The sequence below is a fragment of the Pogona vitticeps genome, chromosome 5 (assembly GCF_051106095.1).
Source record: "Pogona vitticeps strain Pit_001003342236 chromosome 5, PviZW2.1, whole genome shotgun sequence".
Classification (NCBI taxonomy): Eukaryota; Metazoa; Chordata; class Lepidosauria; order Squamata; family Agamidae; genus Pogona; species Pogona vitticeps.
In genome coordinates, this window is record NC_135787.1 from 14451909 (window position 1) to 14476281 (window position 24373).

At 40.8% G+C, this 24373-nt stretch overlaps 1 protein-coding gene across 1 annotated transcript; it reads left to right on the top strand.

Annotated features, from left to right (window-relative positions):
* The first annotated feature begins 274 nt into the window (after positions 1 to 274).
* On the top strand, positions 275 to 23018 carry IBSP (integrin binding sialoprotein). The gene is made up of 7 exons (XM_020805363.3): positions 275 to 376; positions 5890 to 5954; positions 10423 to 10473; positions 10570 to 10641; positions 13768 to 13845; positions 21069 to 21197; positions 22002 to 23018. Exons 2-7 carry the CDS (start codon positions 5901 to 5903, stop codon positions 22611 to 22613), a joined length of 996 nt encoding a protein of 331 aa, XP_020661022.3. The 5' UTR covers positions 275 to 376; positions 5890 to 5900; the 3' UTR covers positions 22614 to 23018.
* The last annotated feature ends 1355 nt before the right edge of the window (positions 23019 to 24373 follow it).

Genomic DNA, 24373 nt, shown 5'->3' on the forward strand with positions numbered 1-24373 from the left:
AACCTTTATAAAATCCAACTAATGTTCCCAATATTTAGTTTAATTTAAATCTAGACCATTATTATACAGCTCAGAATCCAAGCCTATTCATCTCTGGCTCAACCCTTCAATTAAGCGGAATGATCCAAAACTCTGGGCACTAAAATGGCACAGTATATTTATAAATGAAATCTGTGACTAGAAAAATGTTGAAGTTTGGAGATTTCCTGGTCAGAGTCCACTTGGTGACATCATCCTAGGGAAGTAGTGATTGGCTACTACGGGTAAAAATAGTGCTTATATCCCAGTAGGATGACCAAGGACAAACAGATGAACTGTTAAATCTCTGTCCCTCGACTCCTTGGAGACCAGCCTTTAACTTCAGGACTGCAAGCTGGTAAGTTATTGACTGCCAAGTGTATTTGGTTCTATACAAGTATCAGACTTTCTCACCCTGCTTCTAGTCCATAGATTTCTGAATTTCAGATTCTGTGTTGAGGTAATCTGTGTTTCAGTTTGCCTGTGAGAGTTTATATCAAGAGTATAGTGCTTATTATTTAAAGCAGAACATTTCACTAGTAACCAATACCTACCTTGCATTTATAACTCGTTTTGAATGAATGGAATAAAATTGGAACAGTACAGAACTTTGGGTGGGCTTTATTTTGCAGCATTTCTTGTAGGACTGAGGAAAAGAGAAGACATCCACAACTGTTATTTGGCAGATAATCTAGTTCAGTATTGTAAATGTATACAAATAAGTAGAGTAACAACTGCCACAATTTCTTCATGATTGTGTGTTTGTGTTCAGAGGACTCTATATCCATTCTCCCAGCACTGGCTGGGATGAGCCAACAAGGGAAGTCTTTACCACTATGCTGCAGATAGGCTGACAGATACTGTCTTTCCTATATTCTCCTATTGAAGAATATTACTGGACTGCAAATCCCACTGACCTTAACCAGCATCACCAATGATAATGAAGTATGAGAGTTGCAGTGCAACAATATTTTGACTGTCACTCATTTTCCGTCCCTATTATACAGGCTATGTGCCATGTATATGCCATAAATTCACTATAATTACCTCAGTATATGTCACTCTGCTTTAGGGTTATAATGCAAATAACTATATATTTGGTTGTCTGTTCACATTATGGGGATTATGGATGCCATCAATTATATTAAATGCTTTTCTTAATTCAAGTTTGTGCTATTGTAAAGGATAAATAAATGAAGATACAGTATGTGCAACAATAATTGTGGTATATTTTGTGGAATATTTGTAAGTCATTTGTACAATATGCTGTGCCATGACTTTGGGTATTTCTGTCCTAACAAATCAATAATGTTTTAATACCAGTTATTTGGGTTTGGAAGGGATTGGTCTATATATCTGTTAACCAGCTGGTTCTAAGAATGGGATGAAGTCGTCATCTTCTGTCAGCCTTCCACAGGGTTAGACGGGAAGTCATTTCAGCTACTGTTCTGGGGTTTGAGGAGCACTATTGCTAACTATATCTAATTAGCTTTGGATCACACCCTGTTCTGATGAAACCGATAAAGTTCTTCCAGGGCAGCCTCACATTAGTGCTGCCAAACCCTCAATATGCAAAAAGATTCACCAGCTTGGTAAAATGGTGAAATAAGAGATGTCTGTCTGGTCACATGAGATTATGATGTTCTGAGAAGAAAGGCCTGCTTGTTAGTTTAGGGCAAAGTTTGGCAGCTAGCCTTCAGAACAATTTCTTGACTTTATCTTGATGGCATCTTTGCACTTAAGTACATTTTTTTGTTTCTCTTGAGGTTCCCTCTGGTACAGAGGAACGAGTAATTTTACTGTGCACCACAACAGCTGTCATTGTCTTAACTATAGAGGGTGAACATGTGTTAGTGGTGGTGAAACAGGACCGAGAGATGAGGAGTAACAAATAACAGGCCTGTAACCTTCCTGCCTATCAATGTTGTGCAAAGTTGGGATCAGTCAAAAAGCATCACCCTCAGGCAGCTGTAAAGGATCGACTGGTACTGACCCTGTTGGTTTGAGTCCTCAAATGAGCCCCAAACAGCTGCCATTGGTTGTCCATGCTGCCCCAGAACATGATTCCGTCACTGTGACACATTGTGAGGAATTACACCACCAGTCACTCCTCAAAAGACCAATGCTAACAATCTTGTTCTGTTCCTCTGGTGAGCTCACGTGTTTGTTATCATGTTCAGGCAGAAGTAATTAAGAGGAGGAGGAGAAGTCCTCCGTTGACAGGGGGGACAGAGGGACAACAAATAGGCCTCATCTTGAGTTCCTCTTCTAACCCTGTGCTCTTCAGCCTTCATACAAGGCCCTTCATACCTTCTAGGCTTACTAAGATAGAGATATTGTGGCAAGCTTGTAGGCATCCAGCAGAAAGAATCAGGGGTGACCACTTCCAAAAAAGGAGAGTCAAGAGCTCTCTTTCATTAACTCTGCTTTCCACAATTCTCACTCTCCCTTCTCTCACATACCAGGTTCATGGAGAGAGCTTCTCCACAGAAACAGGTACCAGAGCAAGCAAGAAAGCTATAAATCGCAAGGTCCATGTATGGTCTTGCCCGCTTTAGAAACACCCTCTCTCCCTTCTGCATTGGTATTCATCTTGGAGCAGGAGGTGGTGATAGCACAACTGGGAAAAAAAATCTAGGAAAAGGGCAGATCCATTGACCTGATGGAAGACTGGTTTCTCCCCATCCCGCACTTCCCAATATACAAGCCCAATCAGAAATAGGAGATTGCTACTCATCTGGCACAGATCAGAAGGCACACAAGTTGGCAAACAAAACATGGATCGCAGGCTTAAAGACTCAGATGTTTCTTTACCCATAGATACATATACCCATATATGACCTTGAATGGGAAAATGAAGCAAACTGTGTAAACCTAGTTCCCGGGGAACCAGAAATGAAGGGGCAGGGCTTTCTGCTGAAAGGATAAAGTACTGGCTGAGAAAGGACAGACAAGTGGACCCCCATAGAGAAGAAGAGGAGTCTGAGTTAATGGTGAAATTCCAAATCAGTGGCCAAAATCCTGTTGCTTAGTATAGTAACTCACACTAGAGTAGCCCCATTGAATCAGTGGGGACTTGGTCAGTCAACTCATCCATATGTTCCATTGATTCAAATGGGCCTACTCTAACTTTGATTTACTTTAGCATAGTTCCATTGATTCAAGGGGCCTATAATGTGATTCAATGTTCTAAGCAACAGGGTTTTAGCTAGTGAGCAACTGCTGGATGTCCAAATTTGCTTTACATTTCTTATTAATATTTAGCTTTTCAATGTTTTCTCTATCAATTCAATAACCATCAAGGGATTCCAGGATCAAGGTCTAAAACTGAGATGGAAATATAACCAAGCTTTACAGATAACGCCATAGCTGAGCTATGTTTTGAACTCCAAATACAGTAATTGACCCAATGGTCCACAGTGCATTAAGGGTGCTTTAGCTCTGAAGCTTCTTGACTTTGAGAGGGAGAGGGAGTCACTTGACTTCTGGTGTTCCTCCCAAATATTTGTGCTTCTGCAATGGTATTTGCATGTTTTTTTTCAGAACACATAAAAGAATCAGGAAAAAAAAGACTTGAGTTAAATGATTGTTGCATCTCTGTCACCGAGAAGATTCCAGTCACCAGAGGAGTGAGGCAGGGCTGTATTTTAGCCCCGTTTTTATTTAATGTTTTTTTAGCAGATTTACGTCCTCAGTTGTCACAAGCTGAAAAATCTGTCCCGTTTTTAAATAAGGCGTAGTACCCCTTCTATTATACGCTGATGATGCTGTCCTTCTTCTGTATCCAGCTCAGGCTTAAGACAACTTCTCTTCTTGTTTCATTCATATTGTTCTCGCAACGATCTCGTTATCAATGTAGAGAAAACCAAAATTATGGTATTCTCAAAATCTTGGAAGCCTCTTCAGTGGAAAATCAACAATCAGACCATTGAACAAGTCAGAACCTTTAAATACCTAGGCATATCATTCCACTTCCAACTCAAGTGGAATACACATAGAAACCTGGCGATAGCTTCTGTCTCACATCTTCTCGGAGCAATAAATAAATTCCATCATAATTCTGGGAATCAGTTTGTTCCAGCAGCCACCCATATTTTTCAGGCTAAACTGATTAATCGCCTACTCTATGGCGTCTCAATCTGGATCAATGCCATGAACAATAAAGTTGATTTACTAGCTGCTACTTTCTATAGACGGATTCTAGGGATTCCCAATTCAATCAAATTATCTACTATAGCCCTAGAGCTGGCCTGCATCTTCCTTCAACAACGGCGTGGGCTCTTACTTTCAAATTCTGGCTGCGCCTCTTTTTTAAAATAAATCCAGATGCTCTCCTTGTTCACCTTCTCAAAGATACTTACCAATCCATATGGTTTTCACAATGTGAATCCAAACTCATGACCATTGGCTTATCTTCAAACTCTCTATTTAACAGTAATTTTAATCAAGCACTCTCCCTTATCAAGGAGAGACTATGGGAGTCTGAGTACCTTCAGTTAGTTTCTAACGTGAATCAGACATGCTCCCCAATTCATTTCGGTATTTTCCCCTCCTTTGGTTATGGATATTCTTACTTCCAGTCCTTGGTGAACCCCTGTATTAGGAGGGCCTTTATGTTAGCCCGACTGAATATCTTCCCTTCAGAGGTGCTTAAAGGACGATATACCCGGGTACCTTTTGAACAAGGAATTTGCAATTTCTGCGGTTTAGAACCAGATTCAGTCACACACATCCTTTGTCACTGCCCTGAGTTTAAAGATATGCGTGCTTGTCTATTAGGTTCAATAATTTCAAAATTTTCTGGCCCTCCTCAGTTACTCACAGGTTTCCTCCTTAATGACATAAAAGAATCAGGAAAAAAAGACTTGAGTTAAATCTATATGATAGTGTGACTTTTCCACCCATCCTGCTATTCTCACTGGCATTCAGAAGTAGGTCCTCCAGATCCAGATAGCAAATCTAGATTCCATGCTGTTTCAAAATCTGCCAACAATATTTTTCAGTTTACAAAAAAACCTAACACTTCAAAGAAGGTACAGTACCTCTAATTTGAAAGAAATTAGGATCAGGCAATCTGTGAACCACCAGATATTGGGATTCCTACCAGCATAGCTAATGATGAGTGATGATATACACCCCAGTTCACAAACCTCTGAGGGGTCAGACATTGCTCCTCTTTGAGTTACAGAAATATAATCTCTATTACTACATTTTAATTTCCATCCTTAAGATGATGTTTAATATTCCAGTGCACAGATGCATCTTTACTATCAAACTTTTGGAGTACAACGTACAGAATTCCCTTCATTTTCATTGTTTACAGAGCATGTGGCTGTCTTTTTCCTGCTTTCATTGGGCAACCTCCAACTTGCACATTTACATGCCAGAGATCATGTAAAGCAGTGGTTCTTAACCTTTGTTACTCAGATGCTTTTGAACTGCAACTCCCAGAAACCCCAGTCAGGACAGCTGGTGGTGAAGGCTTCTGGGAGTTGCAGTCCAAAACTCCTGAGTAACCCAAGGTTAAGAACCAGTGATGTAAAGTACTGCATCTTTTGGACATGACACTCTGCACTTCCCTAACAGGATAGCAGCTACTGATTTTGATGGTCCAATTACAAGCATAACTATGTTTGGATTCAACCCAGTGTGTGGAGGGATAACCCAGATTGCCCTATTGGATCAAATTCTTGACCTCTCTGTGTAGGTTCTGTTCAATGTTTGGAAGTCAAGATCTGGCCCAGTTGACATCAGCCTTTCCCCGGTTTCACAAATTTCTTCTGCACATATTTGTTGTTTGTATATTGGTTGTATAACTTGAATGAAAGGCTTGTAGATGACTCCCAGGTACATTTTCTTTTTCCTTTCCAGAAATCAGAAAAATGAAGACTGCCCTAGTCTTGCTCTGCCTTTTGGGAATAGCTTGTGCCTTCTCAGTGAGTAAAAATAACCGCTCTTTATTAAGCACAGGATGTACCGTGAGCATTCATTCGAATGATACAGAAGAGCTCCATTTCTTGCTTCTGCTTACTTGTGTGTTGTGACTGATGATAATGCTTTCTTTTTATTGGCTCTCAGTAGCCCTGAGCTCTTTTTATGTGAGCGGATGACCATTCATAGGTACGGGCAAAGAGTGCAAGGGGATCAATGAGATTTAGTGTCTACAGGCTGTAGGAGGAAAATGGTCCCTATAAAAGGAAGTGGCAGCTGTGAACCTCACTGGTTTATTGTGAATGAATTTATTGCGAAATTCATAAGTAAGAACTCATTATATCAAATGTACCCAGAAAATGACTAAGGCGGTAGCTGGGAATAGCTAGCTTGATAGTAGTTCGTAAGAAAAAGAATCTCAGAATTGCAGTGTGTCACAAACAGCATGAATCAGGAGTGTGATATGCCTGTAATTTAGAAAAAGGAAGAAAAGCCAAAGAGATTTTAAGATGCCTTAATCATCATTATATGCCAATTTTAAAAAACTCAGTTCTTTGAGTGCAAGTCCAGTTGTGGTCAAAACAGTAGCATCTGCATACAAGAGGGGAGGTATCAGGAGGCATTTGAAAACACACACGCACACACACACACACCGATTTGCAGACGTACACAAAATAATTTGGCCATGGAGCCCTAAGGCATGGAATCATGAGATGCTCTGTCAGCATGGAATTCTGGCTCATTATTGGGTGCTAGAGAGGAAACCTGGTGGATAGAGATATTCTGCAAGGAGAACAAACCTATCCATTCTAATGGAAATCAACCCTGAGTGTTCACTGGAAGGACAGATCCTGAAGCTGAGGCTCCAATACTTTAGCCATCTCATGAGAAGAGATGACTCCCTGGAAAAGCCCCTGATGTTGGGAAAGTGTGAAGGCAAGAGGAGAAGGGGACGACAGAGGAGAAGATGGTTGGACAGTGTCACTGAAGCGACCAACATGAATTTGACCCAACTCTGGGAGGCAGTGGAAGGCAGGAGGGCCTGGCATGCTCTGGTCCATGGGGTCATGAAGACTCGGACACGACTTAACAACTAAACAACAACAACAACAATATTGAATTGACTGCTGAGTGATGAGTCAACAAATAGGGAAAACCTGTTGATTGAATGGGAATCTAATTGGGAATACCAGGCTTTAGGACTAAGTTTGGAAACTTTCCTTTTTTGGATTACAACTCCCAGAATCTCCCTGCAAGCACAGAGTCCTAAACCAGCAATTTCCCCAAGCTCTATTCAGGATTAAAACAGTGTGATCATGTGCATGAGCCTTAAAGCCACTAAATTCTCCACTGTGTCTTTTGTCTCCAGCATGTGTCTTTCATGCCAAGTTAGCTCTGCCAGCTGGTAGGAAGTTGAAAAGCTAAAAGATGGTAAAAGAAAAGAAAAATGCTAAAAGAAGACACTATGTCTTTTGGCAGTACATCTCTCTCATGCTCATGTCATGGAGTCATAATGGAAGATGTGGAAGTGGCAGTGGAGAGTGGAAAAGTGAATTGTGGGTTTTCAGTTCCTGCTGTGCGATATAACCTCCAGTTCCCCACCCTGTGTCTCCAACCAGGAAAGTTGTGCGCAGAGGGTGGGGAGAGAAGATCATGCAAGATATTGTTATGATACCTATTTATTATTTAATTTAATTTAATTTAATTTAATTTAATTTATATGCCACCCACACTACCCAAAGGTCTCTGGGCAGCTTACAACAATTTAAATACAGTAAAAAGGATAAAACAATTAAAATACAATTAGAATATAGTACTCTAAAAAAAATTAAGGGACGTGGTGGCGCTGCAGGCTAAACCACAGAAGCCTCTGTGTGCTGCAGTGTCAGAAAACCAGCAGTTGTAAGATCGAATCCACGCGATGGAGTGAGCTCCCGTCGCTTTGTCCCAGCCCCTGCCAACCTAGCAGTTCGAAAGCATGTAAATGTGAGTAGATAAATAGGTACCATCTTGGTGGGAAGGTAAACAGCATTCCGAATCTAAGTCGCGCTGTCCACGTGACAACGGAAAACTGTCTTCAGACAGGCGCTGGCTCTACGGCTTGGAAACGGGGATGAGCACCGCCCCCTAGAGTCAAACACGACTGACTAAAATGTCGAGGGGAACCTTTACCTTTACCTTACTCTAAAAATTGCCATCAGGACCCACAGTCGATGGTAGGCTGGCATTCTCCTGACAAGGGGTCTCAAGGTAGCTCACAATGATAAGTAAAATTAAAAAGCACAATAAATTCTACAACTTTTTTTTTTAAAAAAAGCTAAAGATCAACATCCAGGGACTCCATGAAAAGTTAAAAGCCTGCCTGAAGACATGGGTCTTCCACGGTTGGCAGAAGGATGAAAGAGAGCTGGGGTAACCTAACCTCCCAAGGGAGAGCATTCTACAACCTGGATGCAGCCACAGAGAAGGCCCTCTCTTGTGTTCCCATCACACATGCCTGCAGTGCCAATGGGACTAAGAGGAAGGCCTCCTCTGAAGACCTAAGGGCTGGGCAGTCTCATAGAGGGAAATACAGTACAGTCTTCCAGATAGCTTGGCCTCAAACCATATGGGGTTTTATAGGAAATAACCGCCCAGAGTAGACCTTTGGTCTAGATCAGTGGGACAGGAATCCAATCAATCAATCAATCAATCAATCAATCAATCAATCAATCAATCAATCAATCAATCAATCAATCAATCAATCAATCAATCAATCAGTCTACCAACCAACCAACCAACCAACCAACCAACCAACCAACCAACCAACCAACCAACCAACCAACCACCCACCCAACCAACCAACCAATCCAGTAACAGAGTGGTAGCCAGTGCAGTTGCTGTAACAGGGGCATTATATGCTCCCTAACTGGCCCCCGTCGGCTGTGTGGCAGCTCCATTGCAAACCAGCTGAAGTTTCCAAAATGTCTTCCAAACTCTCCACAGAGAGCACATTACAATAAACCAAATACAATGTAACTAAGGCATGTGCCCCTGTACCTAAACCACACATCTCAAAGAATGGGCACAGCTGTCACACCAGCTTTAACTGTACAAATGTACTCTTGGCCTCTGCCAAAACCTAGGCATCCAGGCTCAGAGAAGAGTCCAGGAGCACACCCAAGCTATGGGCCTGAGTTTTCAGGGGGAGTGTAACCCCGTCCAGCACAGGGTGCATCCCTATTCCCTCATCTGCTTTTTGATTGACCAGGAACACCTCAGTCTTGTACAAATTAAGTTTCATTTTATTTGCCCCCATCTAGCCCATTACCCATACAGGACATCAGTTTATAACTGAGGCAGCTTCCTTGGAATTTGATGGAAAGGAGAGATAGTGTTGGGTATCATCAGCATTTCAGTAAAACTGAACTAAGGACAACCTCTTCAGGGGTTTCATTTAGATTTTAAAAACTATGGGGGGACAAAACAGAACTCTGAGAAATGTCACAGGACAATGGCCAGGGCTTCGAACAGGAGTTCCCTGTTCTCCCTTCCAGGAAGGAACAGAACTGCTGGAAATCAATGCCTCCAAGTCCCATCCCAGAGAGACAGCCTTGGAGGATACCATCTCAGATCATATCAAAAACCACTGAAGGTCTAGCAGAACCAATAGGGACACACTCCCCCATCAAGTTCCCTGCCCAGAAATGGAAGACGAAGAACGGGTTTGCACTATTACAGCCCTGCAATGATCCGTATTCCAACGTAATGTTTTAGTGATTTGTTAATTCACAAAAATAAAAACTATTTACTACAGTCTGGAATAATTGCTTTCTCTTGCAGCATTGCTACTCCTGCCTGGAATCCATGCACTTCTATCTTCTCAGCTGCTGCTCTGTCTAGATAGTTTCTTCCAGAAACAGAGGAGTCCACTTAACTATAGATTAGTGGTTTCCAACCTTGGGTCCCCAGATGTTCTTGGACCGCACCTCCCAGAAATCCAGGCCAGCACAGCTAGTGGTGAAGGCTTCTGGGAGTTGCAGTCCAAGAACATCTGGGGACCCAAGGTTGGGAACTACTAGTTTAGATAACAATGAGCCATTGTTCTTTGTTTAGCAGAGGTTTCTGCCCTACAGATATTCTGCCACTAGGTGTCATTTAAGCCACCTTTGGTCCCTGCACAGAGAGAAAGGTGAAAATGTGAAGTAAACAAATGAATAAGGAAACCTTCTTGACCTTTGGTGGTTTTGATCCTACCTATCACTTTGTCTCTCTGTCTCTTGAAGTTAATGTAGAAACAAACAACACGTTAACAGCAGGACCAGACAAAATACAAGTATAAGAGCACAAGCCAAATAAGTATGTAGGAAATATCCCTGTAAGAAGAAGGATACATTTTTCAGCACCCGAACACACAGTTCTGTGCTCAGACTCAAGTAAACAGTTACAGAAAAAGAATCAAATCTACCCTAATAATCCCATATGTTCTTACAGGCAAAAAACTTCCAAAGAAGATTTAAGGCAGAGGACTCAGAAGAAAATGCAGTAAGTTGTCATCTTAATTGTTAGAGAAAATTAAACATATGCATCTTTTCTCCAATTTAACAAATGCAAATCTCTCCCCCCCCCACTTTTTGACAGGTATTCAAGAACAGATATAGATATTTTCTTCATAGATATCCCTATCACTACCCATCTATGAAAAGATTTCAGGTAAGTGCATTTCCTTTAGATAAATTTAAATAAATTCCAAAGTGAAATCTTTTTAAAGCATCAATACAGATTTCTGAAATATGAAACAAAGATAAATTTGAAGTTGAGCTAAAGGGTCTTTAATTCCTAACTAGTGGTTGTATAACTACTAAAAGATCATGGCATGTTATACCTATATGCAAACACCCAGAAATTACATTCTATGGCTGGAATCCTGTTGCATAACCTTATGCCACATAACTCTCATGATGTCACCAACTGTGGCAATTTCAAGGGAATTAAAAGTTTCTGGTCCCCATCTGCAGATATGATCCTTAAAGATCAGTTTCCTCTTGGAGAAGCCCTCCCTTTCTCTTCCTAGCAGCAATTTTCAGGTATTAAAGAATTTGCTCTCCCATTCTGTGGCTCCTAAAGTCTTCCCTGGGATGAAGGGGATCCTTAGGAATAGAAAACTTAATTTTCTTGATATAGCTATGAGCTCTTTCTTTCTTTCTTTCTTTCTTTCTTTCTTTCTTTCTTTCTTTCTTTCTTTCTTTCTTTCTTTCTTTCTTTCTCTCTCTCTCTCTCTCTCTCTCTCTCTCCCTCCCTCCCTCCCTCCCTCCCTCCCTTCCTCCCTCCCTCCCTTCCTTCCTTCCTTCCTTCCTTCCTTCCTTCCTTCCTTCCTTCCTTCCTTCCTTCCTTCCTTCCTTCCTTCCTTCCTTCCTTCCTTCCTTCCTTCCTTCCTTCCTTCCTTCTTATTCATGTTTCAAAATCAACATACAAAATCAAACAATTTCATAAGAATAGCACAAATGTTCATGTAGGTAAGGTACAGTTGATGACATCAGCACAGTTCCACAGCATAAAGTCGCACAACAGGATTCTGGCCTATGTTACACAGAACCATTATGATGATGAATGTCATATGATTTCCTGCTGTTGTTTCAGATAGTATATACTGCCAACCAGCTGTAGAGCTTGGAAAAATTACTTTTTGGTCTCCAACTCCCAAACATTTGGAATCTGTAGTCCCAAAAGTAACTTTTCTAAGCTCTGATCAGCTGAACAAAGAATCAAAGAAAAGAAACTAATGTGTGTAGAAATTTCAGCCATCCCCATGACCAACGTGACCCAAAGAAGCAACACACAACATTATATTACCGAAAAACAAAAGTTTCTGGAAACAATCATTCCATGTAGTAGAACATCTTCTCCTGCTGTACACATAAGAAATGGCAACACAGACTTTATATATGATTGTGTTCATGCTACAATGCCTTATAGACAATTGTGATGATCACTGTCTCTTCATTGTAAGAGAGTGATACAAGGGACTGTTAATTACATGTTTTCATGGATGGCTCATGTAAGAAGCTAAAAATTGTCTTGCTTCTGGGAAAGCTGCCTTGGCAGAATGGTGGTTTGGCATCATTCTTGAGTACAAACATATTTTTATCCCAACCCATGACTTCGCAGCCTTGGAGAAGATCTTTGGTTACGCGCTCTTGCCTGTTTTCCAAATTACAACGACCATGGCTCTCACAATAAGGAAATGTTGACATAACACCCAAACAGGGATGTTCGCTGCCTTTGGACAGATGTGTGACTAGAAACCAAATTAGGGTGATCAGTGCATTATGGGGATGACTATAGAGCAGAGGAAAGAGTCCAAGTGCACTCAGAGGATGGAGCATCATCCTGCACAGACCCCTTGGGTTAAATCCAACATTTAAGGGGTTTAATGTGTTGAAACAAAAAGAAGTTATGTGATGATAAACAGAGGAAAAGGAATGGGAAATATCCACCCCTTAAGGAAAATGATGAGCTGATGCCAAAGGACACAATTGACAGCGTCAGCCACCAATGAAGTCCATGGCCTCTCCTGAATACTCCAATCACTGAATCTCTGGGCAGGGTCTCTTAGTGAAGTCACAACTCTCCAAGCTGTGCCAGTTGCTCTCTGCATTTATTTTAATTTTTTTTATTTATTTTTTTAGCTGAGAGACATCTGTCAATGTAGCATATTGCCTGTCTTTGTCTTCCCCCCTTCTTTTTAAAAGGTTCATTATTTATATTATTAGGAGTGAGTGTGTGTGTTTGCCTGCATTTCATGGTTAAGTCATAACTTGACTTTGAATGTCAGGATCTGACATCTCCCTCTTCTGGTTCCCTTTGGTGTGGTGGAATCAGTTTGCCCATCTAAACACAATTACTATTGGTAATCTTTCTGTGTGCTTGAGTTATCTTACTATCCACACTGCACAATTACAGCAGTTTAATATCACTTCAATTGTCATGGTTCAAAGCCTGTGGAATACTAGGATTTGTAGTTTGGTGAGAGGCTTAGAAATTCTCTGCTTGGGTTCAGGACATTATTTAGCAGAGCATACTTAGTTCAGGAAATGACAAATCCTAAGATTTCATAGGATGGAGATGAGCAACACTTAAGCAGTATCACACTGCTAAAACTTTGTAATGCAGATATTCTCAAATAATGAAGATCTAGTAATAAAGGATTGGCTTGCATGTCAGTAGACTATAGAAAACAGAAATTTGAGTTTTCAACATTCAGCCCATACATAGTAAGCATGTGATATTACAGTATATTAATCAGTGCAGGCTATCTGGTTACCATCCTCATCCATTGATTATAAGACTTACAATGTGACTTACTGATTTATGATACTGGTAGCTCATGCTTCAATGAAATTGCTCAGGGCTGTACACAAGGCAGAGGTTTGTCTCATTGTATTCTTAAAGCAGATTTATAAATTAGTTTAGGCTAATAAATTGACTGATCAAGAACCATCTGGGGAGATGTTTTGAATGCAGACTACTGCATTGTGCTCTATAGCATGTTAACCCTGTCTTGGCTGTCTATCCGTGGAAGAATCCAAAACAGCAACATTGCTTATCTTTAGAATCAAATTACCTGGCAAGTTTTTCTATTCCCTAATGTTATACATTTCATTTCTCCAAAGTACATTAAGGGAACAGGTAATGACAGGGCTCTGAAGCCCTGTATCGCCTACACAGACTTCAGCTGGAATCATGTACAAGATATTGACGGCTTTGGGGTGTATAAGTACCCATTCTTATTTTGTGACATATATACAGGAAGTGCCCCAGAGTTATTTCTCTTTTTAGTTCAACAGTGACTCATCCGAAGAAGGCTATGGTGGTGATAGTTCGGAAGAGGAGGAGGAAGAGGAGGAAGAAGAAGGGGTAAGCGATATACTCGACTCTGGTCAAAATAAACCAAAGAGCGTAAGAAAAATAATAAGGATTGTTTTCACAGACTGTACTCTGTGAGTGTCCTTGGTGAGGATTACTAACTGCCCACAAGTTTCCAGTCTGGTTTGCTGCCGTGTTTTTTAACTCCTGTGTCCTCTAAACAAGATGTAATCCTCAAAGACACAGGGAAAGCTTAGAGACAGATAGGACTTTTGTCCATTTATTCAAATGCAACTACTGTGGTTCAGAAGTGGAACATTATAAATATTTTCAGAACTTGGAAGGAACCTTATTACTTGTAATTAATTCCTTTTTTTCCAATAACAGAGGTACAATCAAGTTATATTATGACTATGACTTAAAGAGAAATAACTTTATTCCATGTGCAGTGCAGCTATATAACATTCTGCTCTTTGGAATAATTATGGGAGTATAGCCTTAATAAATGATGGAGAAAGGAGTATACCATGGTTCAAATGCTGGCTTGTGCTTTGCCTCTACTTGCAGCTTTTTGCTTGTTGTGGGTGTTGGGGGTGAGAAGAACAATGGGAGGAAGGTATCTTCGTATCAGAGATCCATGACTTGTAGCATTCAGATGTTTCTTAGTCCTCCAGCCCATGGAGGGTTGTGATAAACAGACACTTCCATTCTTGTCAGGTGTTTCCTATGTAAATGAAAAGGCATATTTTAGTTATTTTTGTTTTAAGCCACTGAAAAGAATTACTTTTTTCAAAATTGTAACTAATTAAATTTTAGGTGGTTGCTGTGGGTTTTTCAGGCTCTTTGGACGTGTTCTGAAGGTTGTTCTTCCTAACGTTTCACCAGTCTCTGTGGCCAGCATCTTCAGAGGACAGTGCTCTGTGCTCTGGTGTAGTTTGCTTGGAAGTAGAGTACAGTATTTATGGCTGTGATATAGGCTTATGTCCTTTTCTGGAGATGGGTGATTAGTGTGTTTTTTAGGTGCTTTAGAAAACCTTGTTTTGGCTTTGGCCATAAACACAACTTGAAAAGAACATAGGCCAAATCAGGATTGTATAAGTCACATAATGAACTTTATAAGGTGGTGTGTGAAGAACTGTTTCAAGTCTGTGGTGCCTTTCAACAGGCTTAGAAACATAAATGTAACTAATTCCTTTTTTGAAAGTAACATTTTGGCATGATTCTTTTTTCATGAATAGTTCTTCAGCTCCACAATTATTCCCTAAAACAGGGGTACATAGATGAGACTTTCCAGATGTTGCTGGACCAAAACTTCAACTAGACCTAGCCAGCATAGCTTTTGGTGAGAACTGACAATATCTGGAAGGCTGCAAGTTGCCCATTACTGTTTTAAAACAGCCTGATGAATGAATGTGAGCCTGCACAACTTATGAGCACAGCCCACGAACCATGAATAATGGTCTTAGCAGGTGCTTTAAGATAGTGAAAACAGCACAGCAGCCAACAGGAATGTCCAAGGATTAGTGGTGAATCTGGATTTGCGGGTACCAAATTATAGCCAGAACCCAACTACATATTTAGACAGTATTGTAACTTGGAGTGGCAAATAGTTGCTAATTAACAAGTCCACACTCATGACTTGGCGTGTGACTAGGAATACAACTGAGGGCTTGTTAATTAATGGCTATTGACCATTTTCCATTATGCCATTGCACTTATGTCAGTGTGAATATGGTTCAGTTGGATTCTTTTCTGCCTTTAAAAATCCCAGAGCTTTTTTCTTGTCCCTCAGCCCTGCCCCAGTTCCAATCCCAATTTTTCTGGTGCATATTGAGAATTTTTAGCTTGTGAAACCTTCCAGGAGTAGCAATCTACCTTTGAGATAAATCTCTGAGACCACCCCCACCCTCAGCTCCAGTTATCACCACCTAGACACCCATTCCTTGAAATTAGAAGTTGACTGCTAGCCATTTCTGATTTTGTTATTTTTGTGCTTCAGTGTATATATTAACAGGCTATGCATTCCTCAGGGTGTTCTGGGGAACAGAATGTTGGCCATCCTTTGCCTTATGTGGGATTCTTTGAGTTATTTTAATCATGCCTAAAGGGTATCCACAAGAAGACATTTCAGTCAAATGAAAACTGGTCCATCAATACAAAAAGGACCATTATGTCAACAAAGAGTGGATTGCCCTTCGTACTCTTGGGGCTCTGGAGTGTATTTGCATTGTTGGGTGTTGTGCCTTGTCTCCATATTAATATTTACCTCAGGAATCATTTTGGCTCCCTGAAAGCTGATATAATCTCCTGAGTAAATATGTATCTTGGTATACATGCTATTTGGGGAACACATATTTTACCTGAACAGTCTGTAATAGCTTCTTCAGTTGAGCACTGTTACAGTTTGCTTGGTCAATATGTGCTTAGACATAAGAGTATTTATAAAAATGAAATTTTGGCTCAGTGTGAAAGTCATAAAATACAAGGTTGTCATTATGTTCTATTGTATTTCAGGGCAAATATATTCTACCATGTAAACATATGTGTCTGATCTACTGGGATCTCTGGGGTTTTCTTAATACAGTGGGTTACTGAGTCCATATTCTGTAGCCTCACCATTTGGCTAAGTCTTTTGTCAGTGATATCAGGCTGTGGAGCCAGAGGTTGGGAGTTTGATTCCCCACTGTGCCTCCTACGAGTAGAGCCAATTTGTGTCATCTTGGGCAAGCTGCACCGTCCCAGGATGCTCCCAGAAGAAGGAATGGCAAACTACGTCTGGAAAACTCTGAAAAGGGTCTCCTTAAGTCAAAATTGACTTGATGGTACCTCACCATTATTATTATTATTATTATTATTATTATTATTATTATTATTATTATTATTATTATTATTATTATTATTATTATTATTATTATTATTATTATTATTATTATTAGTAGTAGTAGTAGTAGTAGTAGTAGTAGTAGTAGTAGTAGTAGTAGTAGTAGTAGTAGTAGTAGTAGTAGTAGTAGTAGTAGTAGTAGTAGTAGTAGTAGTAGTAGTAGTAGTTAATCTTGGCTAATCTCAGATAATCTCAGAACTACAGAGCTGGAAGGAACCCTATGGAGGCACAGCGGGATTTGAACTCCCAAACTCTTATTTATTCATTTATTTATTTATTTGATTTTTAACACGCCCCTCTAGACCATGTCTACTCTCTGACTCCTCAGCCAGAGACCTAAACCACTGAGCTATCCAGCAGTTATTGGTTGCCAATCTTTTTGCCTGAGGCAAAGCAGGGAATTCCCCATTTTCCATTTCTGATGCATCCTCAAAGCCGGTGAAGTAGAAAAATCTCACAAGCATCTCTCCCACCACTCAGCAATAATAATACAAATCTACAGATAACGGCAATGTTGCTATCTTAAACAATGTATGTGGGAACATGTCCCATTAAATCCACTATGGCTCACTTCTGAGCATGCACACAAAGGACTACAGTGTTTTAAAAATGACCGCTTGCTACCTTTTCCTGACAGCAGGTCACCTAAGGCTGAGACCCTGAAGCTGAGAGGGCAGGCTGTAGAAGTTAAAGGGTGGCATCTGAGAGATGGCCAGAGGCTGAAGCAAGAGAAGGCTCACCTATCCATTTTGGCCTACTGATGGATGGATGGTGAAGGCTGATTGTGCAAGAGCAGAGCCTAGAGGTTCATGGTTAAGACACAGCAGGAGTGGTAACTTGTGGCCCTCCAGATGTTGTTGAAACGTGACTCTCATAAGATTCAGCTTGTAAACTAATGGAAAGGGGTTATGGGAATTTGGAACCCAGCACCTTCTGGAGGGCTATAAATTGCTCAGCATATAATGGGCCAGGGATGAAGTAGCCTTTAGGCACCAAAGGGTGTTATGAACAGCAAAAAGCCATAGCAACCAAAATGACCAACCACTTTAGAACCAGAGAGGAGTTTTAAAAGTCCTTTATTAAACCACCTGTTGGAACTTCTTGGCTCAGATCTCCCTTATCCTTTTGCTCCATGAACGGAAGGAGAGTTTTGCTCACCGAAGTAGTCCTTCCATTCATGGAACAAGATGTTAGGATCCAAGCCCTTGACTTTTTGCTCCTTCTGCTCTCTATTTTACGGTTTTTCTGTCCTGCTGTTTTTGGGCAGAGTCACTTCCTTCTAGCTGTTTTCTCTGTCTTTCCCGTGTGTCTCCAAGTTATTCTCTACTTTCCCTGCTCCATGTACATAGATACAATCAACCTCAAGTACTTCTACTTAAAACCCACCTGATTCTGGTCCCTCATCCTGAGATTTTATCCCTCCCCGGAAGAACAAAAGGAAACCCCCAAACATCTTGTCTGCATGAAGACAATCTGCATTTTTAAATACTTGATGTCAACTGCTTTCTGCATCTTTTCTAAATCAAAAGGTGTATAGACACTTACCAGTCCTGACACTTACCAATCCTAATGACAAGAGAGCAATAAAGCTGTCTTCTACACCCAGATATACCTGCTAGGATATAATATCCATTTATATGAGGCAATGAGACAAAAGTGTTTGTTCATATATAATCATGCAGGTAAGCATGCACACATACATACTCAAAGAGCTAGAGAAACATTCATTTAGACACTGCCTCTCTCTCTCTCTCTCTCTCTTTTAATGATGAATGTTGTCTTTTTTGAAAGATGCACAAACAGCCAATCTATTTGATAATATAGTATATGCCAAAGCAGTTAGTAGTTCCTCTTTGCCCCAAAGGTACTGCTGCTTTGCTAAAGAAATGCATCTTTAAAATCCTAAAAGGTAGCCAGACTAGTGGTGTGATGGGGGGGGGGGGAGAGGTAGGAGAGACTTGGGATTTTTAAAAAGAAAAAAAAGAGAGAAAAGTTCACTCATAACATGAGACTGATGCTTATCTGTGTCTATTTTTAACAGGGAAAATAACAGGCAGTGGATATTTGCAAATTAAGTGGATTTTTAAAAGTGCTGTAACTCTTGTTGCTGAAAATCACATTACAAATAATTTCCTGTGTGTAAAGATTGTTGTAACTGAAAAACATTGGTTCCCTGTGAAAATTGTTAATCTAAGAGGATTGCATGGATTTAAGCTGTGATTCAAGGGATGCATAAATATGTTTCACAGAAGAAGACAAACATGGTAGTTCATACAGGAACTTTGAAACTATTCCTTCACTTAGTCCAATCAATGCACAAAAGTTTCCAGTTGGCTGTAGCAACTTCCACTTCTAATGTCTGCTAGAAGGCCAGAATCCAGCCTCTTCATTAACACTACCAGTGTAATTTATTGACCCACTTTGGTAGTGCTTAGCTAATTTTACAAGATATATTCTTGTTTCACTTTTCTGCCTGAAGGAACTCCATGCTGCTGAGGCAGACATCGGTGGAAATCAGAATACTGCAGCGATCAGGGCTCTTTATATGCCTGCAGTTACTGTCGGAAGCAACAGCTGCTACAGAGAACTGGGGGGTTCTGTTTTGAATCTTCTGTGCATGCAGAATCAGGATGCCACTCATGAACATTCAAAAAGTATGAGCATCTTCCTCGGATCCATTTCAGTGGTTTTATGCCTATGTCCAGCTTTGACAGAACCTCAGCAATATGTAAATAAATAGCACTGTAATTGCTGTTTTGTAGAGGTCATGGTGTCCTCTGATAGCTGTCCAAATAGCCAGCCACACCATGCAATTTTGTGACTTCTCAATACAGAGGAAAATAACTTTGGTTTTTACTGGCATGGCATTACATCTTATTTTAAGTGTTTTAACCACCTAATCTGAAGAACTGCTGCTCCAACAGAGAAGACCTTAGCTGAGTCTGACCCACAGCCATGCCAGAATAATGCGGCAAGGCCGAATATTACGCTAGCATTGCTGATGGCTGTGCCAGCGCAAATGTTTGAGATCCAAGTTCATCCAGGAGGTTAGTTTCCCTTTCTTAGCTCATCCTTCAAATGTCAAGTCACAGGCTAGAGAATTGCTCCATCAGAAAGCTCCCCCTCTCCTATGATGGTTAGTTTAAATGGGTTGCCTTTGTTGCCCTTTCATAATTTGACAAACGAATTTTTAAAATCTACTTATTAGAATTTTTCAGAAAATTGGTCTACATATCTACAGGAGTTTTTTTTTTTTAGGGGTTGTACAAGTAATGAGCACCCTGAGAAATATGAGAAATTAGGGTAAACATCTTAAACCAAATACTTAAGAAAAAAACTAAAGCAAAACAGTGATGCCAATCGGAAGCAATCCATGTTGGAAAGAAGAGAAAAAGGGGACTATTTCTGTTGTGCTATCAATTCCCCCGCTGTGCCTTGGGAGAAGACCCATCCTGTGTGGCCTTGGGCAAGCTTTGTAGTCCCAGGGCAAACCCAGGAATTATAAACTACTTCTGAGTATTCTCTACCTGGAAAACCCTGAGAATGGTTGCCGTTAGTCCAAATGGACATGATGGGACATGCTGATGTTCTATCTTACATTCAAAATGCACTTGCCCTGACTTTCACTTGATCATTTGGGGGCTTCCAAGAAAACAAAATCGGTGCTGAGTAGATGAGAAAAGGATATTATCTGTTTACAAATGTATTTTTTGCCTTTTGTGTCTCATACATATCTTCAAGAAGGAGGAGTCCTGTAGCACCTTCAAGGTTTGTTGGGCACAAGCACTTGTTGACCGCAGACGGCTGAAGCATGAAGCTTCGGTAGACTTTTCCTCTCCGTAGGGCTGAACATGGTGCTTCTCATTGGAGAAATGTCCAAGGAAATTGCTGTGTGAGTTTGTTCCAGGGAAAAAATAATGGAGTCATGTGGCACCTTGAAGAAGAACAAGATTTTATTTTCCAAACAAACTTTTGTAGATGGCAGCCCACTTATTCATGTGTTTTACATCGACTGAGAGAGTACTCCATACTCCTTGCTATGATACTATTTTTGTTGCAGCAAAAAGATATGATTATCATTATCACTGCAGAACTGCAGGGCTGGAAGGGACCCTTATGGATCCTTAAGTCCATCTCCTGTCAAAGAGGCACAGTCATGAATTGAACTCCCAACCTATGGCTCCACAACCAGATACCTAAACCTCTAAGCTATCTATGCACTTATAAACACCACGAGTTACAGAGAGTTTCTCTTCCTCATTCATAGCATGCCTAAGAGTGTGGCTGTCTATCTCGAGAGGGCAGGTGTCTGTCTGTAACAGCTTTTGACCTCTGTTTTATTCTGCTGCATAACAGAAATGGCATTTACATTTATTGCTTCTTATATCTGTAGGGGCAGTCAAACGAAGAAAACACTGGAGAAAACGAAGGTGGAAAAGAGAATGAGGAGGCAACTGAGGCTCCCAGTGAACCAGGAACTGGAGATAAGAAGGGTGTCAGTAATGGCAAACCTCCAAAGCAGGTAAGATATGTGGGTCTGATATGTTTACAATAAAGTGGATGCTGTGTATACTGCTAAAGTGTTGAAGGAGAAGCATGCAACACTGTATTTTTTCCAACCATTTTCTCCCCAGACAGCTATTAACAGTGCAGGAACCCCATCCTTTTCTCCATCTGGCCACCCTTCTTTATCTGTGGGAAAGAGTGGTCTTTCAATAGCCCTACCTCAGCCATGCTCAAGCAGAATCACATATAGAGCATGGCTCAAGGGTGGGAAAAGGAGGAGCAGGTGTGGTAGGTGTATGATTTGGACAGCACCTGGAGGTCTAAAAGCCATTTGAGTCCACCACTGCTCACTGCTTCAGTCAGGATCACAAGCTGAGAGCTCAGCTTATTTATGACTCAGGGTCAAACTAGATAATAAAGTTTGCACATCATTAAAAACAGCTGTGTTGAGGTGTAAAACAGGAGTGTGTCTGTTTGCTTCCAAAGAGAGAAAAGTCTGTTGGTGTAGTGGAGCTCTTAAGGGAGGGTGTGTGACCCAGAAGAAAGCCATTGGGATAGAATGCCCCATGACACCTGGCTGATGCTTTGCCCACATCTCTTTTACAGCAAGCCTTGTGCTAGAAAATTTACCGAATAGCTTTTGAGCGACCACACTGTATCACACACTCAGGCTAGCCATTTTCCAAATTGTTTTGGGCCACGAGTAAGCGCAGTATCTCAGTTTGTAGATCAAGTTTGGAATCCATCCCTTGGTTAGAAACTTTAGAGTGACTTTTTCCTCATACTTTTCAAACAAACAACCATTTTTGTGTCCATGCAGGTGCCGGTAAGAAAAGAGCCTCTTCAGAAACCAGGGAAAGAAGGAGGCCCTCAAAAAGTTGAAAAGGACAAAGCTCCGGAAAAAGGCGGGAAAGGAGAAGAAGAAGAAGATAGTGATGAAAACGAGGAAGAAGAAAACGAAGAAGAAGAAAAGGAGGAGCAGGAGACGGTGGATGAGAATGGAAGTGGTGTCAATGGGACAAGCACCAACAGCACTGCTGAGGAGAACGGAAATGGAGGCAATGGAGAAGAGGAGGAGGAAGAAGAAGGGGAAGAAAACGGAGCAACCACTGCTGCTCCAACCACCCTGCTTACCACTGTCAGCCCCACCACAGAGTATCAGGACCAATATGAAACCACCACAGAAGACCAGTGGCAAGGTGAGACCACCCCTGTAGATCATCAATATGACACCACCAGTGAAGACCCATGGGCTCATGATACCACCACTTCCAATGGGTACGACCATGGCTATGAGGCTCAAACAGATTACTACGGGAGTGAAAATGGATACCCTCGAGGGGATACTTTCAGAACCTATGAGGATGAATATGGCTATTATAAAGGGCACGGGTATGATGTTTATGGCCAAGATTACTACTACAATCAGTGAAGAAAGGAAGTCCTCTCTTGGACTCATTTATAAACAGATTTTGCAATTGTTCTACTCAGGAAGATGCATCACAGTATAACATGGTGCTTATTAAACAAAACAGATGATTCGTATCAGGTTTGACTGCTAACCATGAAAATGTACTCCTTTTTACTGTTGTCTTTTTTTTATGTGCTTTTGACCAGTATTCACATATCTGTTGTGGACTTTTGTAGAGTTTGTAGATTTAAAAAAACAACAAAACCAAATCATGGTGCAGGTGAATATTATATGTCAGAATCATGATCAAACTGAAGTCTGCTGTGTACTATATTTCCTCTGATGTATTTGTATGAAAGCCAAGATGGCTTTTGGAACAATGTACAGACTGGATTTGCTCTAAGTAAAAATAAAGAAGTATTCCTATGTGATGCTGTTTCTTTTTATCCTGCACTGCCTTTGATAAGCTCAGATGGGCAGCAAAGGGAACGTTTCACTGAACATGTGGTACCAGCTGAACATGTGGAAGCTAAGCAGGGACAGACCTGGTTAGAACTGCAATGGGAGGCTGTTACGGCATGTTCTCTAGAAAGACATAGGAAAGAATTCTCCTTGAAATTTCTAAGACTTGCTGCCTGTCAGAGCTGACAATACTGGGAGAAAAAGATCATGTGGCTGATTTGTTATAAAGAAGCTTCCTCTGCCTGTGAAATCCATTTCACTTTCTGAAAAAGTTTTCTACTTTTATCCAAGTTATGCCCCAATGAATACCCAGTGTGGTAGAGTGGATACAGTGATGGACTCCTTAAATATCTCACTTACCTTGAAAGCCCTGTTAGGGTTGGTATGAGCTGGCTATGACCTGACAGCAAATAACCACAGTCACCCTCTGTAAATAGTTGTTGGGAGATGGTCATAAAAGGATGGGTAACTAAGCCATATTTGCCCCTCTCTCTGCCTTAATTGAAGCATGGATACAATCAGTGAGACAATAATGAATTCATTGTGATGCATAAGCAACCTTTTGGCATACGCTTCTCAGAAAAATGCCAAAATTTATTGGGGGAAAATCCCATAGTATTTTAAGAACATTTTGCTGTGATTATTTTTTAAATGTGTAAGAACTAAGATACTTTGGCCTCCTTAGCAGAATATTATTCAAAATATAAGTGGAAGAAACATGAAAGTATGTATAAAACTTGAGAAAGAGAGATCCACTACAGTATGACTAACGAAGCATGACCTTCATACTTGGTTTGTGGTGTCTCCTGCACACACTGTGTGCTGTTTGTGTTTGGAACCTTTAACTTAAATCTACAACTTTTCATGTTCAGTGATGCAGCCAGAACTCAGAAAAGTTACTTTGGAGACTACGATTCCTATTATCCTTCACAGAATATGTGAGCTGCTGTCCAAAAATCTAACTATTCCAAGCTCTGGATACAGCTAGGCAAAGTTAAACTCTGGACATAATGTGACTCCAAGTTAAACAGCAGAGTACACAACTCACATTTACAGTGGGGTCTTGACTTGAGAACTTAATCCATATTGGAAGGCGGTTCTCAAGTCAAAAAGTTCGCACGTCAAATCTGCATTTCCCATAGTAATGCATTGGGAACCATTTGATCCGTATCTGCTCTTTTCCGTCCATAGAAACTAATGGGAAGCTGCTATTCCGCCTTCAACCACTAGAGGGGGATATTTTGTTTCTTTTTTCCTTAGGTCAAGAAAGGTTCAGGGAAGGCAGGGAAAATACAGTCCAGGCAGGACAGTACCAGGCA